General features: G+C 37.0%; 1 protein-coding gene across 3 annotated transcripts in view; it reads left to right on the plus strand.

Annotated features, from left to right (window-relative positions):
* MBTPS2 (membrane bound transcription factor peptidase, site 2) overlaps nucleotides 1-18,413 on the plus strand; it is a 58,544-nt gene that overhangs the window by 28,282 nt on the left and 11,849 nt on the right. The window contains exons 6-11 of one of the 3 annotated variants that reach the window (XM_077988388.1): nucleotides 1,601-1,719; nucleotides 2,632-2,812; nucleotides 10,141-10,235; nucleotides 10,600-10,795; nucleotides 12,992-13,067; nucleotides 14,523-14,741. In XM_077988388.1, coding sequence (XP_077844514.1) covers nucleotides 1,601-1,719; nucleotides 2,632-2,812; nucleotides 10,141-10,235; nucleotides 10,600-10,795; nucleotides 12,992-13,067; nucleotides 14,523-14,741 — 886 coding nt within the window. Of the gene's footprint in view, nucleotides 1-1,600; nucleotides 1,720-2,631; nucleotides 2,813-10,140; nucleotides 10,236-10,599; nucleotides 10,796-12,991; nucleotides 13,068-14,522; nucleotides 17,500-18,413 lie in introns of those variants that run through there. The other 2 variants (XM_015127080.3, XM_077988389.1) reach the window with 2 other exon arrangements.

Consider the following 18,413-nt stretch of genomic DNA (forward strand, 5'->3'; position numbering starts at 1 on the left):
TTGTCGCTGGAATAGTGGAAAAGAATGGAAAATCCAGAAGTAAGCCAAAGAATAGATGAAAATGTAGTGTAAATTAAAAGTTGCATTTAATTTAGTAGGGAAAGGATGCACTGCTCAGTAATTATTAGCTAAACATTTGAATAAAATTAGTTATATGTATCAGTCACACCATACACAAAAATAAATTACAAATGGTAAAAGATTTAAATATAAAAATCACACACATACACAAAAATGAATTCCAAATGGTAAGAGATTTAAATGTAAAAATAAAACTGTTTAAACCATCCTTCCCCACAAAAGGAGTGATTACTTACATAATGTTAGGGGTGAGAAAGTCTTCCTTTGCACAGCTGCAAAGGTTGAATATACAATGGAAAAGATTCGTGAATTTGACTACCTAAATTTTAGGGGGTTTTATTTATTTATTTATTTATTTATTTATTTATTTTTGAGATAGAGTCTCGCTCTGTCGCCCAGGCTGGAGTGCAGTGGCCCGATCTCGGCTCACTGCAAGCTCCGCCTCCAGGGTTCACGCTGTTCTCCTGCCTCAGCCTCCTGAGTAGCTGGAACTACAGGCCCCCGCCAACAGGCCCGGCTAATTTTTTTGTACTTTTTTAGTAGAGACGGGGTTTCGCCGTGTTAGCCAGGATGGTCCTGATCTCCTGACCTCGTGATCCACCCGCCTCGGCCTCCCAAAGTGTTGGGATTACAGGTGTGAGCTACCGCGCCCGGCCACTTTTAGGGTTTACAAAAAAAAAATAAATAAAGACAGTTTTCTTTTTTTTTTTTTTTTTGAGACGGAATCCCGCTCTGTCACCCAGGCTGGAGCGCAGTGGCATGATCTCAGCTCACTGTAGCCTCCGCTTCCCGGGTTCAAGCAATTATGCGACCTCAGCCCCCCGAGTAACTGGGAATACAGACGCACGCCACCACGCCTGGCTAATTTTTTTGTATTTTTAGTAGACACGGGGTTTCGCCATGTTGGCCAAGCTGGTCTTGATCTGACCTCGTGATCCACCCGCCTGGGCCTCCCAAAGTGCTGGGATTACAGGCGTGAACCACCGCGTCTGGCCGACAGTTTTCTTACGGTTTGTTGCTTTATAGTCTGTGACGTGATGTAAAACACATGCTCAGTTTGTTCCACCAATATTATTCTGCATAATAGTTTAATTCTTAACCTCCTTTTTCCAAGTACCATTTGAGTTTCTGTACCCCTGTTTAGCAAGAATTTTTTTTATTTGAATGTATTTGAGGTTTCTTTCAAAGATCACAAATATGTTTAAATTAGTGATATATACATTTTCTGAAAAGAGGGTATAGTTAGTGGAAGATATTAGTTCTATCAGTATCAAATCATGTTAGCATGTGGTCATCCTAGTGTGGTATTAACATGCCCGTTTTAGATTTCAGTATCTCAAATGAAAGTAACTAATAATTGAACATCTGTCTGCTCTACTAATAAGTAGATATTTTTGCCTCATTGCTTCTTCTGATCACTTTATTAATTTATCAGAATGCCCAAGTGTTGTGAGGTCCAGCTACTTACATCATTCCTGCCCCTGGTTGAGCTTATTGCTTTTTTTTCCTCTCTTTCCAGGTATCTGGCATAATTTTGTCCTTGCACTCTTGGGTATTTTAGCTCTCGTTCTCCTCCCAGTAATTCTCTTGCCATTTTACTACACTGGAGTTGGGGTGCTCATCACTGAAGTTGCTGAGGTAAATAATGGATTACTCAGGGCATTCTTTCATCAGAGGTTGTGATGTAATACCTAGCATCTAATCAGAAACTTTTATTCAAGATCTCCTCATATACAAAATGCTCGGTTTCTTCTGAAGAAATTACTGTAATCCTTTCAAATCTAGCAAATAATGTTGGGAAACACGTTGGTTTTTTTAAAGTTTCGTGAAAATTGTTTTTGTCCTGATGCTGTACTTAGGAAGATAGTATCAAGATTCTCTACCTGTAGTTTATTGGTAAAATACATCATTTACCTTTACTGTTTATTTTTATATCTGCTTTTGAGTCAAATGTCTTTACGCCTCCTAAGTAGTAAGAAAGATGAAACCTAGGCTGTCCAGCTGCAACATTTCATAGGAGTTTAAGTTAACGTCTTCAACTCTGTATTTCACTCCCTTAGACAATAACTGCTATGATGGCATCAAACCTTCTATTCAGACATTAGAAAGAGGAAAATTACGTTTGTGAGCAGTTGGCTTACATATACATTGTACTGATGGTATTGTCTGTATATTTGGGATATGTAAGGACGTGTCTTATTGTTTTACGTGTTAAGGATATAGGAAAGGCAAGACAGTCTGATGATACGTTCACCAAAAAAAATTTTAATTGGCAGTTTGGGGAAAAAATTTATCATTTTAGTCTTAATAGTCAGCAAGTCGGCTTTTTTTCAGTTGTGAAAAATTCAAAATCTTGGAGAATTTGGGAAAAGTAACTATAATTGTTGGATTTTATTTTAATTTTCTAGGACTATGTCTTGAATTCAAAGCTGGATTATTTTCTGCATTCAAAATATTCTACTTAATTAACTCAGTGTTTTTATTATTTGCTCAGATTAATTACAGCTTGTCTTCATGCATTATCTGATTTGGTTTTACCCTCTTCCCAAGGACTCTCCTGCCATTGGACCCAGAGGCCTTTTTGTGGGAGACCTTGTCACCCATCTACAGGATTGTCCTGTTACTAATGTGCAAGATTGGAATGAATGTTTAGATACCATCGCCTATGAGCCCCAAATTGGTTACTGTATAAGTGCATCAACTTTACAGCAGTTAAGTTTCCCAGTTAGAGGTGTGTATTTTCCTCAATATAATATAATGCTTCAAGCACCAGTACCTGCCATTCACTAATCCTTAGACCATGTCTATAGATTTATTCTGTTCTAATCTGTTTAAAGCAAATCAGTAAAGTAAATAGGTTCAAACTAATAGACATTTTTCTTGGTAAGTTGGATGCTAATATGTATGTTTCCTTTATTATATATTGTTGAACTTTTAATTATTTTCATAATGTCATATTTGACTTTTAGGACTCTAATATTTTCTGCTTTCAAAACACTTGTATTAAATCATAGCCAGGCACAGTGGCTCAAGCCTGTAATCCCAGCACTTTGGGAGGCTGAGGCAGGCGGATCACTTGAGGTCAGGAGTTCACAACCAGCCTGGCCAACATGGTGAAACCCCATCTCTATTAAAAATACAAAAATTAGCAGGGCATGGTGACAGGCTCCTGTAGTTTCAGCTGCTCGGGAGTCTGAGGCAGGAGAATTGCTTGAACCCAGGAGATGGAGGTTGCAGTGAGCCAGGATCAGGACATGGAAAGAGACTCTGTCTCAAAAAAAAAAAAAAAAATCAGCATTCAAGGTCCATCATAACCAATTAACTAATTCCAATAATTAAATACCCCCAATATATTATCTTTATGGTGTGTAGATATATTATAGTACTTTAAACTTTTATAACTGAAAAAGGGAATATAAATAATAAGAACCAGTTCTACTTTGCATAAGCTTATGTCAGAACAGATAAACAATGATAGTTAACTAAATATATAAAAATCAAAGCATAAACATTCTGTATTAATATATTGTTAGCCCAACACAGACATGCAATAAGGAAAGATTAAAAGAAATAAAAAGGAACTTGGCAAACAAAAAACCCCATCTGGGATTTAGAAAAAATTCCCTTACTTCTTAAAAATTCCCTTAATACTTAAACAGTTCTAGTGGTAGCTGTGTGGATGTTGGCATGTCTGAATCTATCTGGGATAGAGTTATGTTATGTATTTTATGTGGCAGGCATCCTAAGGAAGTTATCTTGGCTTCCAAAAATACCCTGTGAAGTCAGATATGTTGCTCTGTGCAGCAGATGACAGAGCTGAAGCAAGTTTCTTCTCGGATCCTGCCAAACTTATTTTGAGTTATTTTAGCTCTGAAAAATCAGCTTCCCAATTTTTTATACAAAATCAGCTTCCCAATTCTTTATACAAAATCAGCTTCCCAATTCTTTGTACAAAATCAGCTTCCCAATTCTTTACACAAAATTGTTTATACAAAATTGAAGGTGTTAGAAAATAGAAATTATGGTCACAGACTATATCTTTAAGTGAAAAAACATCCTGATACTTGTCCACATCTATTGGTGTAGGGAAATATGATTAATAATCAAGAATAGTTTTAGTAAAGTACTGTGTGCAACACAGGCAAAGTAGTAAGAACTGATTTTTTTTTAAGTTTTCAAATTTACTCTTCCATGTATAATCCATTTGTAAGAATTTTTTTATTATCAAAAATGTTTAGACACAACGGAGAATAGTATAAACGAGCCCACATGTATCTTTCTGCCAACTTTGGCAATTATTAACATTTTGCCAATTTTTTCATCTAAGCAGTCCACTTTTAGGGGAAGTATTTTAAAGTACATCCCAGGCATCCTATCATTTCATCCATAACCTTCAGCCTGCCTTTAACTGATGATGACTCATTAAACATGACCATAATACTGTTGTAATTCCTAACAAAATAACAGTAATTTCTGATATCTAGTTGGTATTCAATTATTTCTAATTCTTTTCATTATAGTTGATTTAAATTAGTTAGGATGTCTTCTAAGACTTTAAATTTGTAACAATTCTCCTTGACCTGTTTTTGAAAGGTTATTTTTTTGTTGAAGAAACTGAGTCATTTGTTTTGTTGAATTTCCTATATTCTGGGTTTTTCTGGTTATAGCTTGTCCTCATGATGTCATTAACTTGTTCAGATGTCTTCCAATTTTCTATAAACTGTTAATTGGGTCCACGGCCTTGATTAGATTCAGAATCCTTTTTGTTTGTTTGTTTGTTTGGCAAAAACACTTCATAGGCGGCGCTTGGTACTTCCTATGGCATCATATTGCATCCAGTATCTATTGTGCTCTGTTTTAATGGTGTTAAGATTGTTCAGTGGACCAGTCTGATTCTTTAAGGTTGAAATATTTATAAATTTTCCCCATTCTCAGGAGCCTCTTACCATCTTCCAAAGCTTTTAAGATGATAGAAGATTGATTATGTAATCCACAATGTGTTCTTCTTTAAAGAAATGATCCATTATTTCCCACTTCTTAAGTCCTTTATCATTTTCTTTTGGTTTCTCTAAATTTGATGTAATGTGTATTGAATTACAAAAACCAAACTGACACACTAGTTAAATAAAGTTCTCTTCTGTAGGATTGTTTTACTTAGGATATCTGCATATTCAGATGTTTAAGGTTTTATCCTTTTCCTATCAGACAGACTGTAAATAAAAATTTTCCCTGAAATACTCAGAAACTCTCTTCTTGTCAACTGTTTGAGTATTTCACTGTTGTGGATCATGTGCTACATTTTGGAGGTATTTGTTTAAATACCTAATTACTCTTTCTATACTAAAATCAATCCAGAAGTAATTCTCTTTTTTTTTTTTTCCAGACCCTGGGCTGTTGTAGCCCAGCAGTAATTCTTCAATATCTATTTTGTCTCAGTATACATGTTTATTTTACATGATTACTATATCTGATAAATCTGTGCCTCTATTTAAGCTTTTGAAAATGGAGTACGTATACTTAGCCAGTTTAAAGGAACATTAATGTCTATAAATATCACTTAAAATATATACTAGGACTGGTCCAAATGCAGTTGTGGTTACAATTAATTGATCACAACCAGTTACAGAATTCTTTGTTCCTTCTCTATTCCCACTACATCACTTGACTAGCCTTAAAAAAAAAAATACATACTAGATTAATTTTGATGGCAGGCTTAGCCCCTGGGGCCATGGACATTTAAGAAAGCTATGGATTGATGGTTTTTTATATGTTTCTAGGTAACTTTGTTATCCTTCATTGTAAGTAGGAATGAAAGATATGGTCAAATATACCAATACAAAGTGTCCAATGATCCAAAAGTTATTCATGTTCAATTTAGAGTAGAATTCAGTACACATAACTAAATTCTAGGAATTTATACCACTTCAGATTAATAAAGCCACCTTGGAAAGATCACACCCTGGAAGTGCTTGTAAACCATCTCCACCAATTATCTCTAGCCTCTTATTTCATACCCCGCCTCTCCCAGATGCAGTATTAGATTTAAACTCTTTGAAGATTAAACAGCCTTTTGGGGAAACTCCAAGAAGAACACTGAGGGCTTGGAGCCCTTTGTACCTGGAATAGATCTCTGGTCTTACTCTGGGTCAGAAAAGAAAAACATACACTCTTCCCCCATTCATATTGAAGCCTCTGCTTTTAGGGTTGCTGGCTGTCCATACACCACTCAGTGATTTAAATAGAACTGAAAGTTACAGACAATAACTAGTATGACTCTTTTGGGGGACTATTTTCCTAACAAGTACTTTGCATCTTCACTCTTTATTTCGAGGGAGGCACTCCTTATTTCATATATGCATAAAGCTAAATTCCTTTTTGATGAAAGCATTGTCTTGAGTAAGAAAGGCTGTCCTTAGCAAGTCCACCATTTGAACTACATTTTAAGAAGCACGAGACAGAATGCTAAGGCAACTCTGCTTAAAGTGAAGCTGTGAGCCCAGACTCAGGCATCCACCCTGAACAGTTTACATTCCTATTCAAAGGAGGTGAGGGTTTATGCCCTTACCTGCCTGGCAACAGAAATATTAAACTGTCTTACATATCTTTAACTAGAGTGAGAGAAGACCCTTCTTGACCCAGTTTAAGATAATAAAAGGAAAACTCTGGGAATCTTTTCAACAAACTTTGAGAACTCAGATTGTTTTTATGCCCAAATTGCTCTAATATTTGGGGAAAAAAAGACTTTTTTGTTATTATGAGCATCAAGTTATGGTTTGCTATCCTAAATTGAAGAGTAAGAGTGTGTATATAAGTGTGTGTGTGTGTGTGTGTGTGTGTGTGTGTGTATATATATATATATTTTTTTTTTTTTTTTTGAGATGGAGTCTCACTCTGTCGCCCAGGCTGGAGTGCAGTGGCGCGATCTCGGCTCACAGCAACCTCTACCTCCCTGGTTCAAGCGATTCTCATGCCTCAGCGTTCCGAGTAGCTGGGATTACAGGTGTATGCCACCAAGCCCGGCTAATTTTTTTGTATTTTTTTTGGTAGAGACGGGGTTTCACCATGTTGGCCAGGCTGTTTTCAAACTCCTGACCTCAGGTGATTTCAAACTCCTGACCAGGCTGTTTTCAAACTCCTGACCTGGGTGAGCCACCACACCCAGCCTCGTGTGTGTGTGTGTGTGTGTGCGTGTGTGTTTCGTTTAACTACTTGTTACTAGGCAGTGATGGCATAAAGTCAGCAATAGAACTGAGAATAAATAGGCTTGCTTCCCTGTGTTGGAGCCCTAGCTATGTGTTATATATTTGATAAGCTAGGGTAAGAAAATTATTCAGTTCATGTTAGAGATATAGAAAATGGTAGGCACTGTGAACTAGAGATTGAAAAAATCTCTTCTCCCCAGCTTTATTCCACAGTTACCTCTGGTCTAGACCATTCTTTGTAGACTGGACTATTTCCATGACTATATTAGGGCTCATCTTAGGGTACATTCAAAATATACGAATTCTCCCTGTAATAACATTATGAAACTTTTCTGGCCTTAAATATTTCTGATTGTCTCCCATACTGGGGATATTTAAGGACAATTTTAATCTTCTAGAGTTAAATTGAACCCATAAATTCCCCTGGGGACATTCTATTGCAATCTTGAATATTACTTCCAAAGTAGAATTGTATTGGCCTCTCGTAATTGATAAAAACATATGAATGTAAAAATTATCTGTGTCATACCCCCTCATCTTATAGATTAAGAATCAAGTCACAGAAATTGGTTAAGTAACTTGTTCTTTATGTGACCCAGTAGAAAAGATTCTAAAATTATGTTTAAGCCTATAGCTTTTTAAGATAGCAATAGAGAAATATCAAGTTTACTTCTCACATGCAAACAAAATATTTAACTCTTTATTGGAAAATTATGTATGTCAGGACGTACTTAATCATGTTACGGAGGCCACAGGCATGGATTTCTGTTTTGCTTGGAATAAATGCCACGGGAAGAAAAAAAACAGAGATCACAAATTGGTGGCAGCCTCCAGGCCAAATCCAGCCTTAGCAGATGTATTTGCTTTGGCTTGCCCAGTGTTTTTAAATTTTTAATTGGCTGCCAATGTTTAAACTTCAACAGGCTTCACATGAAGGTCCAGATTTCTGGTTTCTATTGGGACAAAATGGAAGATCTGTCAATTCTGGGCCCCAAATTGAGTGGCCTGGCTGTTAACCCCCTAGAACAGGCCATGTATTTTCTAGTTCATCACAGTCCCCACCACTTTCTGTTTTTTCTGCATATGATCCACTTCATTTATTTGGTACCTGCTTGGCCCATTTAAGCATTTATATTACCAAACATGCCATATCAATAGCAATAATAAATTCCTGACTTCCAATTCTGTATTGTACCCAGTCCTCTAAGAAAACTTAGTAACTAAGCATCAGCTATAAACATTTTAAGATCATTACTGATACAAAGGCAAATCACGTAGAACATCATTTATGTATTCAGTGTATATTGAGTAATCCACCTTATATAAAACACTGAGAAACCTTTCCCTCAGGAAGCTCACAGTTTAGTCATAAAAACAGACCATACCCACATTATTACAGTACAAGTTTAAATTTAAGTAATGACAGGCAATACTGGGAAATGATAACAGTCTTGACTAAGAACATGAAGGCAGGTTTCACAGCATCAGTCCTTGAACTGGCCGTCAACAGTGAGTTTACTTTTAGGAGGCCAAGATGGACATGGACCTCAGCACCATAGAACAGAAGGTGGTCAAGGAACTGCCAGTAATTCAGTTTAGGAAGAGAATCATATGGGATAAGGTAGTTTAAAAGTGAGAGGGAATTAGTCTGTACTCAAGTGGGAATAGATAAGGAGAAAAATGAGGAGGAGTTTTGTAAAAATCCATGGGACTTGGCAATCTGGTCAAAGAGAACACTGAGGGTTTTAGCTTGGATTGATTTTTCTAAAGAATTCCTGAACAACTTTTTACTTTATACTTTACCATTAGGGCTGACAAATGATTATAGGCTAGGATTTGTCTGTGCCATTAGATGCTCACAGTCTGCTTTAATATTTTAAATACTACTCACTCAAAATTAAATACCCATTCAGTTATGATAAGAAAACAGAACAGGCCAGCACAGTGTCTCATGCCTATAATCCCAGCACTTTGGGAGGCCGAGGTGGGTGGATCACTTGAAGCCAGCAGTTCAAGACCAGCCTGGCCAACATGGTGAAACCCCATTTCTACTAAAAGTACAAAAAAATTCACTGGGCATGGTGGCACATGCCTGTAATCCCAGCTACTCAGGAGGCTGAGGCAGGAGAATTGCTTGAGCCCAGGAGGTGGAGGTTTCAGTGAGCAGAGATCATGCCACTGCACTCCAGCCTGGGTGACAGAGCGAGACTCTAAATAGATAGATAGATAGATAGATAGATAGATAGATAGATAGATAGATAAATAGATAGATAGATAAATGGAATAACAGTTGCCCCATTGCTGTTGTCTTCCAAAAATGGTTACTGGATTACTGGTGTACAGGCAGGTATGTGCGCATCTGTGGGTCAAATTGGGCATCCCTGGTTCTCTAGGGGGAGCCCCAAAGTAAGCCTGGGGTAGAATAGGTATTTGGATATAATGGGGATGTCTTAGGCATCCTCTGGCCACCTCTGTTTACCAGCACCACAGTGCAGGGGTTCCGAAGTAATGTTGGATCATCGGCATTCAGGCACATAATAGTAGTTCATTAAATGTTTGTGCTTGACCAGCTGGACTTATTATTGTGAAACTTACTGAGGTACTGCAACTCCGGCTTTATGGGTAGGTCGGTTTATATGAGGACAACTAACCTAGGGTAACTGCTGCTTCTTGATTTAAAATTGAATGGATCTCTTTTGGTAATGTAAAATCAAACTGCAGCAAGTAGCCCTCAAGTTGAACTCTGAATTATACAGTTGCTTCTAAACAAAGTAAAAATATGCCATTTTACTTATTCTTTTTGTCACAAATGTGTTTTTATATAACAGACTCTAATAAACAGTGTATTTCTCTTTAGCATACAAACGGCTAGATGGTTCAACTGAATGCTGTAACAATCACAGCCTCACAGATGTGTGCTTTTCCTACAGAAATAATTTTAATAAGCGTTTGGTAAGTTGTCCCTGAAGCAGTCTTGCATGTCTGATATAATTACTACAAAATAAGCATGTAGAGCTAAAATGGAATCTATGGAAACTTCTCTCTTTTGCTCTATTTGTATCATTTTATTAAAATCTCTACATTTCACATGTCACATTTCATCTGAAAATCTTTAAAAATTTATAGTGATAATATCTTATTTGACCCAAATGGGGTACTTGCATCTATTTTATAGTAGGTGCACATAAATGGCATTTCTTTTATATGAACCTCATTCCTGATATGCTACGTGGCATGAAAAATGTTGAAGGAATGTAACTTAGGTTTTTCTTAATAAATCATTTTTAATATTGACTGATTAATATTTTATTTATAGCATACATGTCTTCCTGCCCGGAAAGCAGTTGAAGCGACCCAAGTTTGCAGAACCAATAAAGATTGTAAAAAAAGCTCAAGTTCAAGTTTCTGTATAATACCTTCTTTGGAAACTCACACTCGCTTAATAAAAGTAAAACACCCACCTCAAATTGATATGTTATATGTAGGACATCCTCTGCATCTTCACTACACAGGTGAGTATTTTTGTGGTAGACACTTAGAAAATCATTAAGATCACATATAGTTTCAGTAGTAGAAACTCACTACAAATCCTTGAATTAATACATTTATTATAAATTTGACCATTTATCAAAGTCTTGTTAACTTGTTCTTAAGCATTAGGTGAAAATTATGCAGTAGGAAGTTAATCTGAATTTATAAAATAAGATGGAGCTGAATCCATGCCTGCCTATGCAGAGTGACACATTTTCCCTTCCCTACCATTTATGCCCAGGTGAAATACGTGATCTCTCAGATGTCCTCTGAGAGTTTATTAAATTTATCCAAGCTCCCCAAAACAGTGGCAAGAGCAACATACCCTAGAGAATGCCAAGATGCATGGGGATGTAACTATAATTTGTGTGTGACACATGACTTTCATATGACTATACTTTCAAAACTGGTCCAGCATAATCATTTTAGCAGTGGCAGCATCGTTGGACTAAGTTATTTATGGCTAAAGATCACATAGTCTAACTCATTTTGTTGTAGAAGATTTTTTAAATAGTTTACCATGCAATTTACCCATTAAAGTTTACAATTCGGTGGGGTTTTGTTTGTTTGTTTTTGTTTTGTTTTGAGACAGATTCTCACTCTGTCGCCCAGACTGGAATGCAGTGGCTCAATGTTGGCTCACTGCAACCTCCATACCCAGGACTCAAGTGATCCTCTCACCTTAGCCTCCCAAGTAGCTGGGACTACAGATGTGTGCCACCATGCTGGGCTAATTCTTTGGGTTTTGTAGAGACAGAGTCTCACTATGTTATCCAGGCTGGTCTCAAACTCCTGTGCTCAAGCAGTTCTCCCTCCTCAGTCTCTAAAAGTGCTGGGATTACAGGCATGAGGCACTGTGCCCAGCCCAGTGGTTTTTAATATATTGAGTTGTGCAACCATCACCACAAGCTAGCTGCAGAATATCTTCATCACCACTAAAAGAAACTCCATACCCATTAAGTACTCACTCCCTGTATCTCTCCAACACCCCAGCCCTTGGCAATCTCTAATCTACTTTCTGTTTCTATAAATTTGCCTGTTCTGGTCATTTCATATAAATGGAATATTTTATGACTAGCTTCTTTGATGTAGCTTAATGTTTTCAAGGTTTATCTGTGTTGTGGCGTGAATTAGTACTTCATGCTTTTTAAGGCCAAATGATATTCCTTGGTATGGATAGACCACATTTTCTTTATTCATTAATAGTTAATGGATATGTGGGTTTTATGTCACTTTTTTTTTTTTTTGAGACGGAGTTTTGCTCTTGTTGCCCAGCCTGGAGTGCAATGGCGCAATCTCGGCTCACTGCAGCCTCTGCCTCCTGGGTTCAAGCAATTCTCCTGCCTCAGCCTCCGGAGTAGCTGGGATTACAGGTGCCCACCACCATGCCCAGCTAATGTTTGGTATTTTTGGTAGAGACAGAGTTTCACCATATTGGTCAGGCTGGTCTCGAACTCCTGACCTCAGGTGATCTGCCTGTCTTGGTCTCCCAAAGTGCTGGGATTACAGGCGTGAGACACCGCGCCTGGCCTATGTCACTCTTTAAAAGACTCTCTCATTGCTCCACAGTCATATCCTGAGATACAACTGAGGTCATTTTTCTTATCAGTTTGACACTAAATGACTCTAGACTGCAACTATTAAATAAAACCTGAATAAATGAATAAATGAATAAATGTCCCTAGTGGGGGTAATTCAGAAATGTGTACTATGAGTTCTGACTAATTACAGGATAGTTTTAAAATGTTTTGAACAAAAACGGGATTATGGAATCCACAGAGTAGATGAGACTTTAAATCCCCTCATCTTAATCCTTGGTTTAGCCATGAAGAAAAAAAAAGACCTGAAAGAGGTTAAGTAGCATAATAGTAGGAGTAAACATAATTTTAAGGTTATACCACTTTGAAAGGGTAAGGACTCTTAATGTAAATTTCTTACTCTCGCCTCAAAATATAAGTACACATTGGGACATGTTTTTTCATTCTGCTGTTTTTATTAGATATTCTGGAAGTATTGACTGCTTTTATATGTGAGGTACATAGCCTGCATATGTTTAGGAAGGGCTTTCTCAATCAATTTAATCTGCTAGCCCAATTTTTAACCATATGGTAGAATTCATAATGCTGTTGCTTCTCTGGTATGAATAATATTTATTATTCCTTATTTTTCTTTTTCAGTGAGCATCACCAGTTTTATCCCACGTTTTAACTTTCTAAGCATAGATCTGCCAGTGATTGTGGAGACATTTGTCAAGTATCCTTTCTGGTGTGAAACATGTTTTAAAAGTGTGTTACTTGGATCTTCATCAATTTTTCCTTGAATAGAGCATTACAAGTATAGACCTCACAAGTATCACTTAATTGCTAATAACTGAACAAGAATCTTGAAAGTTGAAAAAGATCAGATTGTACCCAGGAGGGAAGAAGTCAGAGAAAGATTAATCAGAGTGAGAAAGGTTTAGATGTAGAAGGGAAAGAACCCAGAATACAAATTGAGAAATGAATTTACAGGTCTAAAACGTTTTAGTAAGTTTATAAAGGATGGAAGCTTCAGTTACTACTGAGGTGATGAATTCTGCCCCATCTGAGCCTGTTAGTTCTGACCAAATAGAGGATGTAATTGCATAACCAGGAATTATGTAAATCCCAGGGAGGAATGCACAAGAAAGATCAAGCTGGTTTCAACTACTAAGATAGCAATTCAGAGGGCCAAATCTCATGTGGTCTTTAGCATATTATGATTGCACATAAAAGATGAATTTTTTCATATTAATTATTATGCAGAATTGAATTACTGGAAAGTTATGGGAGGGTTCTTTAATTTTGTCGCTTTTAAATTTTTTAATGTCTTTCCTCAATTATTTAAATTTTAAAAAAAAAGGAAAACAAGTAAGCAGTTATTTTTTTTAAATGTGTATAATTAAGATTGTGGCCAGGTGCAGTGGCTCACACCTGTAATCCTAGCACTTTGGGAGGCCAAGGCAGGTGGATCACCTGAGGTCAGGAGTTCCAGACCAGCCTGACCAATATGGCAAAACCCCATCTCTACTAAAAACAGAAAAATTATCCGGGCGTCTTGGTATGCACCTGTAGTCCCAGCTACTCGGGAGGTTGAGACAGGAGAATCGCTTGAACCCAGGAGGTGGAGGTTGCAGTGAGCTGAGATTGCTCCACTGCACTACAGCCTGGGCGACAGAGCTAGAATCCATCTCAAAAAAAAAAAAAAAAAAGATTGTACTTTATAGACTCTGCAGCTTTGTCACCAAGAGACTTATGCTATAACCTTATAGATGGTAGTAAAATAAAGTAGGTTTCAAGAACCAAAATCTTTGTTTCCTAATATAAAGTAATGCTTTGTAAGGCCCAAAGAGTAATTTTCCCCTTATTTCTTATTCCTTCCACATTCCCTTCCCTGTTGTATCATTAAAGGCTTAGAAAGACTTAGTCATCCTACGAGTTCATTATAGATTGGCTTAGTTTATAAGTAGTTGGCCTTTATTTTTCTAGTCAAGGTTTTTGAACTTTGAAATAATATAAACTCATTTGTTTTAAGTAGTACAGGTCTAAGAAGGAATGGCAGAGATTTAAAGAAAGTAGAGAAGTCAAGTGTAATCTCAAATTCAGTCACAGTAAAATATCTTCTGACTCATAGAAATGTGGTTTCTACTCAGACTTCTCACAGTTGGTTCCTTAACTGATTTTAACCCAGGTACCTGATTTCCCTCTCAGGAGCTCTGGCTATTGTTAATGCAGTACCCTGCTTTGCTTTGGATGGACAATGGATTCTAAACTCTTTCCTAGATGCCACCCTTACCTCAGTGATTGGAGACAATGATGTCAAAGATCTAATAGGGTTTTTCATCTTGCTGGGTGGCAGTGTACTTTTGGCTGCCAATGTGACCCTGGGACTCTGGATGGTTACAGCACGGTAATGTTTGCACTCATCTGACAGAATCCCTGAGTTACAGTATACAGCTAAGTGGTAATATCCATTGCCATTGAAATTCTTGTTTGGTATGAAATATAAAGTGTTTCCTTAAATTACATCTTAGCCAACAACCCTGAGCTCCTCCCATATGCAGAGTACCCAAACTCTGTGGTAAAAGATAAGCCGAATAAATGAAAGGCATAGTCCCTGACTATATTCTAATTTAGGACTGAATGTAGCCAGATGCTTGTGGAATATCTAAGCAAGTGCAAATTCATGTGATACCATTTCATGTGATTACATATTGTGTTGAAATAGTATAAAGGAGAACAGAACTGGGTGGAATTAATTGGGAAAAACTTCTTACAAAAGCATCATTAATCAAAATTTGAAGGAGACCAGACTTTGGCCAAGTGGAAGGATGACCATTGTCTTGGCCTATATCTCTTGTCCTTTGTCTTGTTTGAAAAGTGTTTTAAAATTTAATGGTGTATTATTTTGTGCTCTGAAAGCTGAGGTCTGATTACAATTAGTAAAATTCTGCAGAAGAATCTGCTGACGTGAAAGGGAAAAATCTTTGTCAAATGATACTAAATAAATGAACAAAATAGGATGTAGGGCCTATGATATCATGAGACATGTTTTGCCCCACAAAAGTTGCATCTTTGATAAGGTATCTCTGCCCCCTCATAAAGCAGCAATAGCTTTGACATCCACAGTGAGCTGCAGGAAGCATCTCACACCAGCAGTATGTGAGCTGAGGGAGGCAGTTAGGGTTGAACCTCAGAACTAGGCCGGGTCTCCTGACAGATCACAAGACACCCCAAAGGATCTTCAGCAGTCCTGCTTCCCATTCTCTATAAAGCTTTGAAGCTTGGAACTCTTCCAGGGTAAACATTTTCTCTTGTGCTGCTGAGGCCATCTGGGGCCTAGCTCCTGGGTTCCTGTCTCCAAGAAGCAATGACCTTAAACTCTGAGCCATACTCTGTCCTCACCAGCGGCTCCCATGTTTCTCTGTGTCAGGTTATTAAGTACCTAGTCCTTGCTTTCCGTCTCTCCCCTAAGCTACCTCTCTGGGTCCACAGAAGACTTGGTAGTACAGTGAGAATGGCTCTACATGAGTACAAACGTGGATTTGCCAGAGCTTGGGAACTGACTCTTGAGCCCAGAAGAGCCACGCCTGGTTCGAGGTCTTTTGGACTGGAGATCCAGCCCTGGGAAATTTGGGAAGTCAGCAGGCCAGTGTGAAGCTGTTGGTCCTAGAAGTATATGAGCTTGGTGTTTCTTTGATGAAAAATACGTGCTTCTCTCGTATACTCAGAAGTGATTAAGGGCAATAACTTATTAATAGCCAGGTATCCAACTTCTTTACTGAGTGATGTATTCTATGGGGTTACCTTTTTTAGATTATTGAGTTGCTCTGTAAGCACTAAAACTTTTTAATCATTTTTAAGAAACTTTTTAGATTGTATTACAAATTTGCCTTAACAGAAATTAGACATTGAATATAATTTTAACATTTTATTAATGACTTGGGTCATCAGTTAATAACAGTACTAAAACCACATGAATTATTGGTTTATTCCAGAAAATACAGCATTTGTTCTATGTTAGGTAGACAGTCATTTGGGATCAGAGTATATTAGCATAGTAATGCTCAGACCTGTTCAAGTAGTAGAGCTTGGAGAATGCCATGAAATACTTATATAATTAATTTGATTGCATGAACTAAGCAATTTACTAATGAAAAGGTTGTATATGTGTAAGTCAGTTTTTTTAAAAACCGAGAAAAAGTTTTAATAGAGGAAATCTTATTCATTAATTTATTTTTCTGAGTGAAAAAACAAAACGCAAATCTCATTTTATTTCAGCTGCTAAACATTTTGATCTGTTGACCCATAGGAGCAGGATTTGGGAACCACTTTACTAGGAAAGAGCAGATCAGCACCATTTGTGTAAAACTGGCTTCAATATGTAAGAAAGAAAATGTTATGTGTTTTCTTCTTTAGCTTGGTTGTGGGCACTTCTACAGCAAGGACCATATCATGTTCATCTTTGCATCCCTGGCACAGTGCATGAGACATAAGTACTTAATAAATGCAGTTGAATGGATAATGATTAGTGTTATTTATGGATTAGAAAAAGCATGTTTCTATTTAAGTAAGCTATAAAAAGTATTATTGAATATTTACTGTAAATATATGTTCACATAAAAAAATAACTTGGAAGGTCTTTGTGTCCCTGGCATATTATCATCTTTATGGAGAGAATCCACTATGGTTTCTGTAGAGTGATTAGAAAAATGGATTATTTTGAGAATTGGAGAAAGTGTTCTTTCTGTGTTGTCACTTTGTTCAACAGTAAAACTTTATTCTCAGTGTTCCTACTCTGCATTGTTTACATTTTTGAGAGTTTTTTTTTTTTTAAATCACCTACAATCTGTAAAGAATGTATATATTCTTTTCAGCATCTCAGTTTGAAAAGACATGCCGTTAAACTTGACTTTTTGATAATCGTTCTTACAGGTCATTGTCTGTTCTAACAGCAAATTGTAAACATGTGCTTCATAGATATTGTGGCTCTCAGTCATCACTTTGTCCTATGGTATTTATTGAATGTTCACATACTAATGGTGCACAGGTGTTTTTTTCTATAAATCTTCTGACTGTCCTGTAATTCATTCTTAAGCTTTAACTTGAAGATATCGTAATCGCCGGCATTTGATGTTTAGCAATAAAAGGATAAATGTGTACCAGCATTTTATGTTTATCATCGTCTATGTGTTGTCTTCTTTGAACTCTTTTCTGTCAAAATTGTTCCTATTACATAAAGCAAGATCTTAATCATTTTTAAATTCTTGATTCTAGAACCAGCCTTCAGTTTTCATTCATGTAATCTATACCTGAAAGTCATTGCGGGCCTTGAAAATAAGTCTTTTAAATGAGGCTCCTGTGCACTCACTACTGTCTTGGAAATGGCTGGTTTATGGTTGAAGAAAGAGGACTATCATGTTTCCTTTCATTAGTGTCTGACAGAAAAGTCTGCTGTAAGTTAGGAATTCTTGAAAGAGAATGTTTTAACTATGGCATTTGGTTCTTTTTGACCTTTTGCCCTAGTGCTTCCTCCCATACTCTCTCTCTATTTCTCTCTCTCTCTCTCTCTCTCTCTCTCTCTCTCTCTCTCTCTCTCCCCCCCCCCCCTCCCTCTCCCTCTCCCTCTCTCCCTCTCTCTGGTACTAAGGGCCAGATAAAATAGGCTAGGAATGTAGCCCAGTTTTTGATTGGTTAGCCTCATTCCACTAATTCTTGCCTCTGATCCCATTACACTACAGTTAAGAGCCACAAGACTAGGTGACTGATTAAGCCACTTTTTTAACAGCTTTATTGAGATATAATTAAATACTCTCAAATTCTCTCTTTATGTGTTAACTTTAAAGTATTCAATTCCATGTAAACTATTTTTCTCTTAATGTCCAAACAGTATGCATATGCTTTCGTATAATCTAACCTTTTAAGTAAATGTACATGTGACAAAAGACTGGCAGGGAAAAATGTGTTTTAGTTATTTCACAACTATGTTAACTCTGGAATGGTTTTCAGCAACATAATAGAGTTGAATAAGTTATTTTTAAGCATGTAAATATACTTTCTTTGAGACAATAAGCCTTTTTAA

This window comes from Macaca mulatta, chromosome X (assembly GCF_049350105.2).
Source record: "Macaca mulatta isolate MMU2019108-1 chromosome X, T2T-MMU8v2.0, whole genome shotgun sequence".
In the NCBI taxonomy this organism is placed as follows: Eukaryota; Metazoa; Chordata; class Mammalia; order Primates; family Cercopithecidae; genus Macaca; species Macaca mulatta.